The sequence below is a fragment of the Anas platyrhynchos genome, chromosome 30, assembly GCF_047663525.1.
Source record: "Anas platyrhynchos isolate ZD024472 breed Pekin duck chromosome 30, IASCAAS_PekinDuck_T2T, whole genome shotgun sequence".
NCBI classification, from domain to species: domain Eukaryota; kingdom Metazoa; phylum Chordata; class Aves; order Anseriformes; family Anatidae; genus Anas; species Anas platyrhynchos.
The window spans coordinates 3,029,319-3,040,265 of NC_092616.1; the positions used below are offsets into that span (position 1 = coordinate 3,029,319).

The following is a 10,947-nucleotide window of genomic DNA, read 5'->3' on the forward strand; positions in this document are numbered from 1 at the left end:
CCTGTAGCTCTGCTTGGGGTTATTGTGCCCCAGGTGCAGGACCCGGCACTTGGCCTTATTGAACTTCATGCAGTTGACCTCAGCCCATTGGTCCAGCCTATCCAGATCCTGCAGCAGGAATTGCCCTAGCTGTGTGCAAGGCTATGGGACGTGCCAAAGTTCCTCTCTGTTGTTCAACTTATTCATCAGTGAAGTGGATGATGTAACAGAGTGTACCTTCAGCAGCTTTGCTGATGACACAAAGCTGGGAGGAGTGGCTGATACCCCAGAGGGCTGTGCTGCCATTCAGAGGGACCCTGACAGGCTGGAGAGATAAGTTGAGAGAAACCCCATGAAGTTCAACACGGGCAAGTGCAGGGTCCTGTCTCCTTCCTAGGGAGGAAAACCCCCAGCACCAGTACAGGCTGGGAATGACCTGCTGCGTTTTGCAGAGAAGAACCTGGGATTCCTGGGGGACATCAGGCTGAGCACAAGTCAGCAGTGTGCTCTTGTGGCCAAGAAGGCCAACGGGATCCTTGGGTGCATTCGGAAGGGTGTTGCCAGGAGGCCAAGGGAGGTGATCCTCCCCTTCTACACAGCCTTTACTAGTGCTTGGTGTTATTCCTCGCTAGGAAGGAGACACCACCTTTTCTTTGTGATGTCAAATGCATGAGAATCCTGACAGGGTCAGAAAAGTGGCCATTTAGTTGCAGAAGTAATAGGGCTGGATTCTCCTGAAACGCTGCTTGTTGCTTGACAGAGTGGCACACTACCATAGTCATGGTGACAGCCTGGCAGCTTTGTGCCTGCGTACTACTGTGAGATCAGCCATGGGATGAAGGCTTTCTTCCTTGTCTCTTCCGTTGAGAGATGGGTTTTGCCTCTCAGCAGAAGCTATTGCTGCCACATGTCACCTGGGCAACCTCTGTGAGTGGCATGCAGCCTTGGGGCCCAAACCTGTGCAAAGACTTGGTTCTCTTGCTTTCCAATATTCACTGGCATTCATTCCAAGCCAACCAACCCAAGACCTTCACCAGAGCTGGTCATCAGGGAAAAGCACTTCCAGGACTCCTTGCAACAGGCTGCAATAATTCTGCTATAGCTTATGTCAATCGTGAGTGCCTGGAGTGTTTTGGACTCTTCTAGAGGTCAATTTGGGGTATGGGAATGCTCTATACAAATACAAAAGAGCTTTGATATTTTAGCTTGTGCTCAGTGACTTCTGTCCTAGAGCATGGCAGGTTATTAAATGAAAGCCTGGAATATCTGGAGTGCATCCTTGTCCTAGAGCCACTCACACACTTGCTGATACTGACTGGGTTACTGAATATACAGTCTGGTGGGGGACTTCAGCTTCCCAGATGTCTGCTGGAAAGACAACACAGCAGAGAGGAAACAGTCTAGGAGGTCTCTGGAGTGGGTGGAAAATAACTTCCTGATGCAGCTGGTCAGTGAGGCAACCAGGGAAGGTGCCCTGCTGGACTTTGTGCTTGTGAACAGAGAAGAACTTGGGGGGGGTGTGAAGGTTGGAAGGCAAATCTTGGGCATAGCAATCACAAATTAATAGAGTTTTTGATTCTTGGAGAGGTAAGGAGCAGGGTTAGCAGTATTGCCTCCCTGTATTTCTGGAGGGTTGAATTTGGCTTGTTAAGGAGACTGATTGGCAGAGTCCCTCGGGAGGCAGTCCAGAAGGGTAAAGGAGTCCAGTAAGGCTGGACACACTTCAAGAACGAAATCCTAAAGGCACAGGAAAAGGTCATCCCCGTGTGCTGAAAGATGAGTCAGCAGAGAAAATCAGCCTGGCTGAACAGAGAGCTTTGGCTGAAGCTCAGTAAGAAAAAGAGAGTTTATGACCTTTGGAAGGAGGAGCAGAACACTCAAGAGGATTAACTACAAAGATGTTGTTAGGTTGTGCAGGAAGAAAATCAGATGGGCCAAAGCCCAACTGGAACTCAGTCTGGCTACTGCCATAATGGAGAATGAAAAATGATTTTCTAAATGCCTTAGCAAAAAAAGGAGGACTAAGGAGAATCTCCATCCTTAATAATATGCGGGGGGAAACAGTGACAAGAGATGATGAATAGTCAGTGGTGCTTAATGCCTTCTTTGCCTCAGTCTTTAGTAGGAAGTCCAGTTGTTCTCAGGGTACCCAGCCCCATGAGCTGGTAGACAGGGGTGAGGAGCAGAATGAAGCCCTCCTAATCCAAGGGGAGATATTTAGCGACTTGCTACTCCACTTACACATACAAAATGGGGCCAGATGGGATCCACCCAAGCGTATTGAAAGAGATGGCAGAAGTACTTACCAAGTAACTTTCCAACATTTATCAGCAGTCCTGGCTGTCAGGGGAGGTCCCAGTCAACTCTCCCCTAGCAAATGTAATGCCCATCTACAGGAAAGGCCAGAAGGAGGACCCAGGGAACTACAGGCCTGTCAGTCTGACTTTGGTGCCAGGGAAGGATATGGTGAAGATTATCTTGAGTGCCATCATGCGGTTAACGGGCTTGATGATTTGAGAGGTCTTTTCCAATCTACATGGCTTTATGGTTCTATGCTTCTATGAGTCTAACAAAAGTCACAATCATTGGAAGGCAGCCACTGCACTCTTGGAACTCGAGACTGTGGCCTGGACAAGACCATTGTTTCTGCAAGGCATTCCAGTGGGCTAACACCACACATCCTGGAAGACGTTCCAGTGGATTGCTGGAGTTCCCCACACTTGAAATGGCCATTGAAACCTGAAGATATTTGTGTTGGGTCATGTGTGATAAATTCAGGTAGAAAGACTCAAGAGCAGGTGACTTTGAGTGGCTGTTGCAGAGCTCAGCAGCTTGCCCCAGTCTGGGAATATGTCCCCTTCTAACTAGGGGAATTAAAAGGGATTAATATGACCAGACTCATGAGGTCAATCTGCACAGTAAGGGAAAGTAATAGTTACTGTGCTGTAGCTGCAGCAGGCAATAGGCCTTGGACTGAGCCTCAGAAGACTCAAGCAGATCTAATCTAGTTCATCCATGAACTAAGACAAACACTGTGAGCAGAGTGAAGGACACTTCGAGCACAGGAGGTGGGTGACCGGCATGGCTGAGCAAGGACCTGCTGCTTAAACTGAGGGAAAAATAGGAAAATGTACAGAAGCAGAAGCAGGGTTGTATAGCCTGGGAGGAGTACAGGGTTGTCATCTGGAGGTGTAGAGACAGGATCAGGAAAGCCAAGGCACAGACGGAGCTGAACTTGGCAAGGGACATGAAGAATAACAAGAAGGGGTTCTACAAATACATAGGCAGGAGGAGACAGCCCAAGGAGAGTGTTCCCCCTCTGGTAAATGAGATGGGAGAACTGGCTTCCTCAGACATGGAAAAAGCTGAGGTACTCAGTAAGTGCTTTGCCTCAGTCTTCACCCGTGGTCAAATTTCCTGTGTCTGTCAGGACCCTGAACCTTGAGGAGAGGGTGAGAGGAGCAGATTCTGTCCCACTGTGACAGTGGAACAAGTCCGGGACTGCCTAATGAAACTGGATGTGTACAAGTCCATGGGGCCAGAGGGTGTACATCCCAGGGTGATGAGAGAGAAGGCTGATGTGGTTGCTGAGCCGCTCTCCATCATATTCGAAAAATCATGGCTGTTGGGTGACTGGAAAAAGGGAAACATGACTCCCATTTTTAAGAAAGGGAGAAAGGAAGAGCTGGGGAACTACAGGCTCGTGAGCCTCAACTCTGTGCCTGGGAAGATCACGGAGCAGTCCCTCCTGGAACACATCTTAAGGCATGCATGAGATAAAGAGGTGTTCTGAGACAGGCAGCATGGCTTCACCAAAGGCAGATCTTGCCTAACCAATCTGGAGGCCTTCTATGATGGAGCGATGGCATCGGCGGACAAAGGAAGGACGAGGAATATCGTGTACCTGGATTTGAGCAAAGCCTTAGATATGGTCCCTCACCACATTTGTCTCTCTCAGTTGGAGAGGAATGGATTTGAAGGACGGCCTGTTAGGTGGATCAAGAATTGGTTGGCTGGTCGCAGCCAAAGGGTTGTGGTCAATAGTTGTATGTCTGGGTGGAGGCCGGTCACAAGTGGTGTCCCTCAGGGGTTGGTCTTGGGATGGGTACTCTTCAACATCTTTATCAATGACATTGATGATAGAATCGAGTGCATCCTCAGCAAGTTTGCAGATGTCACCAAGCTGTGCGGTGCAGTCGATACAATAGAGGGAAGGGATGCCATCCAGAGGGACCTGGACAGACTGGAGTACTTTGCCCATGAGAACCTAATGAGGCTCAACAAGGCCAAGTGTAAGATGTTGCACTTGGCTTGGGCAATCCCAGGTCTTTATATAGACTGGGCAAAGAAGAACTTGAGAGCAGCCCTGTGGAGAAGGACATGGGGACCCTGCTGGACAAGAAGCTGCCCATGAGCCAGCAGTGTGCGCTTGCAGCCCGGAGGCCAACTGTGTCCTGGGCTGCATTGTAAATGGCCAGCAGGGAGAGGGAGGTGATTGTCGCCCTCTGCTCTGCTCTTGTGAGACCCCACCCGGAATACTGAGTACAGGCCTGAGGCATCCAGCACAAGAAGGATGTGTAGCTCTTGGGATGGGTCCAGCGGAGGGCCATTAATATAATCGGATGGCTGGAGCACTTCTCCTATGCAGAACGGTTGGGGGACCTGGGCTTGTTTAGCTTGGAGAAGAGAAGGCTCCGCTGAGACCTCATCGTGGCCTTCCAGTACGTGAAGGGAGCGTATAAACAGGAGGGCGAAATGCCTGTTCATATGTGTTGGTAGTGATAGGATAAGGGGGAATGGTTTAAAGTAAGACAGAGGAGGTTTAAACTAGAAATTAGGAGAGCTTTTTTCCCTCAGAGGGTGTTGAGGCACTGGAACATGTTGCCCAGAGAGGTTGTGGATGCCCCATCCCTGGAGGCATTCAAGGCCTTGCTGTATGTGGCTCTGGGCATCCTGCTCTGATGGTTGGCAACCCTGCCCAGAGCAGGGGGGTTGAAAGTAGATGATCTTTAAGGTCCTTTTCAACCCAGGACATTCCATGATTCTATGTCTTTCTTCCCAGAGTCAGATCCCAAAGAGGCAGCACCTCCCAGGTGCACCTGGCCCTGCATTGTCCCCAACAGCAAGGAGGCATGCCTAGAGAAGCCCTAGGGATAAGGGCATCCCTAGCATCAGGACGCAGGAGTCCTGGCTGCCACATTGTCCCCTGAGCTCAGAGGGACCCTCAGGCAGGGCTCTCACAGCAGCCACCAGCCTTGTGCAGCCTCCCTCCAAAGCACAGAAATTGCAGCTTTGGACAGCTGAAAGCTCCTGTGATACATCTTGGGAAGGGGCTCCTGACACCCTTACCTTTGGAGGAGAGCTGCAGGAGCACTGGAAACAGGGAAGTCAGGACAGAAGTGATGGTCAAACTCCTGCAGCCCTCCATCTCACTGCTGACCCTCAGCTCAGGACAAGGGATGCCCGCCCTGGCTCCTCAACCACAGCTCCTCTGCAAGGTGCCCCTGCTCCTCCGCCCGTCAGCGAGGGTCGCCCAGCGCAAGCTTGCTGTCTGCTGACCCCACTCCTGGCCACAGAAGGACAGCGCTGGGGAGCACCCAAGCAGTGCCCAGCAGGGACCAGGCCTTGCAGGGAAGTGTCGGCACTGCCGCTGCTCCAGTGACGATATCCCAGTGATGCAGTGCACCCCCTGTGACATCAGCCCGTGTCATTTGAAGGCCTGTGAGGTCAGCAGCATGGAGACAGCACAGCTCAGGAGAGTAATGAGAGATATACTTCCTATCTGCCCAGTTCTTTTCAGGATCAGGAACAGATCAGGAACATCTCCAAATGGTGGCAAAGGCCATGGAATAAAGAAAGTTGGGCCCGGAGAAATCACTACTGCCTGCTTTTACCAACATGCTTCTGCTGTTGGGAGCCCTCCCATGATAGTTGGGTTTGAGGCTTGTCCTGGGGCTTGGATTTTTCAAAAGATGGGAGCAAAGGCACCTGGGGTGGAACAGCCCCTCGGAGTGACTGAACACTTCACTGCATAGAACTCACTTCTGAAAGAAAGATGGGTTTTACAGAGTGAATTGGAGTACGTGCCAGGGCCTCAGCACCATCCCCCAGTCTACCATGCAGGAGGCAGAGGTGGTACACGAGGGAAGGGCAGACGTACCCTCAACATGTCATGATGAGAGAGAGGAGTAGGGAAGTGCTGCAGACAAAAAGGGGAGTGGGGAGAATGGTCTAGGATTGATGCCATGCTCTCCTGTAGGCTGCCACAGCCTCCCCACGGCGCACAGCTTTGGGCCTTTAGAGGAGGTGGAGACCACAGAAGAGGCTGAGGTGGGGGGGGCAGCCTGCCCCTTGCAGCTGGGCTGCCAGATCTGCCTGCAGGAGACCACTTGTGTCTCTGTGTCCACAGTGGAGGAGGAAGCCATCCTGATTTACAGAATCACAGAATCACAGAATTTCTAGGTTGGAAGAGACCTCAAGATCATCTAGTCCAACCTCTAACCTAACACTAACAGTCCCCACTAAACCATATCCCTAAGCTCTACATCTAAAAGTCTTTTGAAGGCTTCCAGGGATGGTGACTCCACCACCTCCCTGGGCAGCCTGTTCCAGTGACAGCCTGTTCCAGTGGATCTAAAGAGAGTTTAGATCTAAACTCTCTCATTTCAGGAGACCTGTGGCATGCTGAAGGCAGGACAACAACCCCTGACTGTACTGCACACAGATGGACCTGGTCCCGTGTCAGCTGGACCATGTCAAGTGGGCTGCAGCGAAAGACAAGAGTGAGCATGTGCAGTGCTGGGTGTAGGTCTGTCTGTGAAAGCTCATCTCTTTGCATGTGCTGAAAAGCAACTGGATTATGACATACATTTTGCAGGAGGAGTGTCGAGACACATGTTTTCCTGTTTGTAAGTCCCAGATCCTGGTGAACATCACCTAGGTTGGCCCATCTGGCTGCTGTGCACAGAAGCTGTCTCCAAGAACCCACAGAAAACATGGGGAATGTTTGCACCGAGCACTGTCACTGTCCTGTGACTCTCAGTGATTAAAGGCCCCCAAGGTGACATGGGGTCATTGAATTCATCTTAATCCAGTGGCTTCCATAAGACTTTGCCCAATTCTTTAGCCTGCCTTCAGAGATTTACCTCCTGCCATGCTGTCACCCTGACTAACGCACATTTTGAACCCACAAGGGTTCCCCCAATCTGCTACCCAATCCATAGAAGAGATCGACGCATCCAGGCAGCTTCTTTCATGCTGAGGGCAAATCCCTGTTGATCATCCCCAATTGTCTCTTCTGAAGAATCTGCACCCATTCAGCCTCACCACACTGTCACCCTGACTGACTCTCATCTGACCTTCACCCACACCGGCTCCCCCAAGCTGCTGCCCATCCCATAGAGCAGCTGCTCCTGCAAATGGAGGACAATACTCTATTATTCATCACCCCATCCATATGTCCCTATCCAGCACAATGCCCCAAGCTGAGGGACATGTCTCCCGACACCTCGTCAGATGTCGATGTCCCAGCCCTGTGACAGCAGATTGTGATCCAGCTGCTTCTGCCTGTGCCCTAGGCTATAGGCATTGGGGCACAAGTGGGCTGTGTGTCCTGCTTGTAAACAGGAGAAAGGGACAGGACAAAGAAATTGATTCCTTCTGGAAAAGGAGAAATAAGCCTGCTGTCAAGAAGTGTGTGTGCCAGGTGAGGGAGGAACGCCCAGGGATCCCTTCAGGCTGTTTGCCAGCAGGTTCCCCTGCAGCCCCAGGGCCATGTGCAGGGAGCCTGGTGGGGGGCAGAGCAAGGGAGGCCTTGGGCTGGGCCTCTGCTGCTGAGCTGGGCCGGGCTCCTGGGCCCAAGGGGAGCTCCTGGCAAGCGGGCAGCGCTGCACAGAGACAGCTCTGCCCAGGAGCAGCTCCTGTGCACAGCGCAGCAGGGCTGGGGGCACTGCCTGCAGAGACACAGTGCTTAAAGGCAGGCAGAAGTGGTAGCATGCCCAGAGCTCCCTGCGGGAGAAGACTTCCCAGCCCTGCACCCGGTAAGTCTCTGGCTGGAGGGCAATGCAGCCGCAGTTCGTGGAGGCAGGAGAAGCCGGGGGTGCAGGCAGGGGTGTCCAGGGCTGTGGTGCAGAGCAGGGTCCCTGCTGTGCCCCAGGGGCTGTGTGCCGGGGCAGGGCCTCTGCCGCCTGCCAGGCTCAGCACTCAGCCTGCCCGGGGAGCTGCCCAGGGTGCTGCAGGGAGAAGCTGCGGGTGGAAGGAGCCCTCCTGGCAGGGCAGGGTCCTGCTGCTGGTGGGAGGCTGCTGCCTGGGGCAGCCTGCTCACAGCTCCACAGTGCAAGCAGGATGTATCCAAGGGGACTTTAAAAGAGCAGGTATAAAGTTGAGAATTCCTCGTTCACTCTTACTCTCTGCTTACATTTTTCTCTTTGCCTCAGTGAGAATAGAAATAAAGTCTGCTATTTCAGGATAGAGGCTTTTACATCTAAGCCTTACAAAGACCACAGCAAGTCCATTTCCTGCCCCTCAGCCCATAGAAAGCTCCACCACCACCCGTGCAGTGTCGGCAGGATCTGTGTGCCCTGGGCTCTAGGACGTGCCCCCAGCGAGCTGCCCCTGGGACGAGCCCTGCTGCCAGGAGGTGTCTGTAGGGCAGAGCTGAGCACCCAGCGATGGGATGGGGGCTGTGAGCTGCAGGCAGGAGGCGTGGGGACAGAGACCCAGCTGCAGGCAGGGACAGCTGCAGGCAGCAGAGCCATGGGCAGGGAATGGCAGGACAGTGCCAACAGAGTCTTATGGCACCTCCCTGTTTACAGTCAAGCTCACAGGATTCAGGACATGACTCTTAATCTCATCAGGAGGAAATGCAGTAGAGCAGACTCTTGTCAGTTCCCATTGGGCCCTGGCCTTGCCTCCCCTGGCTATTATATAGCCCTGTGCTATTTCACTCTGTTCCTGCACCTGCTGCTGCTGTTCTTGTTTTATGGGTCCCTGCAGATCTGGCTTTCAGATGCATCTGAAGCACTGACCCTGTGGGTCCCACCCCCCAGACCTGTCTGTAGGAGGAAAATGCCCAGTCCCCCTTCTTACGTATGGCAATGGAGACTATGGGAAAGGAAAAAGCTGAACCTCCTTCCAGGGAATTCCTCTAGTCCAGAGGACTGGATTCCATTCATTGGGCTGCTAAATGTGGGCAACTGGACTGAGCCTGTGAGGAATCTGGCTGAGACCAGGACATATGGACAGACTGTCCTTACTGCACTAAGGGTAGTCATTTTGCTAGCTGGGACTCACAAGATCTTACCTGGAATACAAACGCCAGGATTTTCTACTGTTCCTGAGTGTGACACAGGCAACTGGAACAAAGTACACCATGCACTCTATTCTGCAGTCAAGGGTTTTGAGAGTGGTATTGCTGGGAAGTCCACATACATCAGAGAGAGATTTATTCAGAGATCACTCCTGGTTTGTTTTCACATGGAGCTGCAGGACAGGCCTGACTTCTGCAGAGCCCACAGCAGAGTCCCCTGCTCCCAGTGGCACCACCAACCAAAGCTCAAGCAGGGGAAGGGAAGAAGGGTCTCAGAAAGGAGAAGGTCACTTCTTCAATGAGGAGTAGGTTTTTTCTCAGACATGCCTCTCCTAATTATCAGTGTAATTTCCTCCTTGGATTGTCCCCTTTGTCCAGGAGGATCAGATGTCCAACAGCAGCTCCATCACCGAGTTCCTCCTCCTGCCATTTGCAGACACGCGGGAGCTGCAGCTCCTGCACTTCATGCTCTTTCTGGGCATCTACCTGGCTGCCCTCCTGGGCAACGGCCTCATCCTCACCGCCATAGCCTGTGACCAACGCCTCCACACCCCCATGTACTTCTTCCTCCTCAACCTTGCCCTCCTCGACCTGGGCTGCATCTCCACCACTGTCCCCAAAGCCATGGCCAATTCCCTCTGGGACACCAGGGCCATTTCCTATGAAGGATGTGCTGCACAGGTATTTTTCTTCTTCCTTTTGTTTTCAGTAGAATATTGTCTTCTCACCATTATGTCCTATGACCGCTACGTTGCCATCTGTAAGCCCCTGCACTACGGGACCCTCCTGGGCAGCAGAGCTTGTGCCCAGATGACAGCAGCTGCCTGGGGCAGTGGGGTTCTCTATGCTCTGCTGCACACTGCCAATACATTTTCACTGCCATTCTGCAGAGGCCGTGTTATTGACCAATTTTTCTGTGAAGTTCCCCAGATCCTAAAGCTCTCTTGCTCTGACTCCCACCTCAGCGAAATTAGGCTTCTCACATTTAGTGTTTTTGTGTTTTTGGGGTGTTTTGTTTACATTGTGCTGTCCTACGTGCAGATCTTCAGGGCCGTGCTGAGGATGCCCTCTGAGCGGGGCCGACACAAAGCTTTTTCCACGTGCCTCCCTCACCTGTTCGTGGTCTCCCTGTTTATCAGCACTGGCATTTTTTCCTACCTGAAGCCCACCTCCATCTCCTCCCCATCCCTGAACCTGGCAGTGGCAGTTCTATACTCGGTGTTGCCTCAAGTATTGAACCCCCTCATCTACAGCATGAGGAACCAGGAGCTCAAGGAAGCCATTAGGAAAGTGATGTCATGGATGTTTTCCAGGATGTGCTGAGGAATTTGATTGGACCTTTCAGCAGATATAGGCTTCTTTCCTTTATCTTGATCAGCACACTACAATCATCTGAAATGATGGAACACTTCTAATGCAATGCTTATTTTCTCTCTTTTTTTTTTTTTTTCTCCCCATGACATTAGAATATTATTTTTTTTAGGATGTGTACTGCAGGAGTAGAAAAAGTACTCATCTTCTCCCATACTGTCATTGCCAGGAGTCTGTCTCTTATGGACTTCACTTAATCTCCACATTCCTTCAGGTATTTCCACCTGGACTGATTAAACAGACCATATTGGATGCCACCTTTCCAGCAGACTATCTGGACATGCGCACTC

At 51.9% G+C, this 10,947-nt stretch overlaps 1 protein-coding gene across 1 annotated transcript; it reads left to right on the forward strand.

The window, feature by feature from the left end:
• Positions 1–9,673: 9,673 nt before the first annotated feature.
• On the forward strand, positions 9,674–10,609 carry LOC139999821 (olfactory receptor 14J1-like). Its single transcript, XM_072029447.1, has one exon. The coding sequence runs from the start codon at positions 9,674–9,676 to the stop codon at positions 10,607–10,609; it is 936 nt and encodes a 311-aa protein (XP_071885548.1).
• Positions 10,610–10,947: the final 338 nt, after the last annotated feature.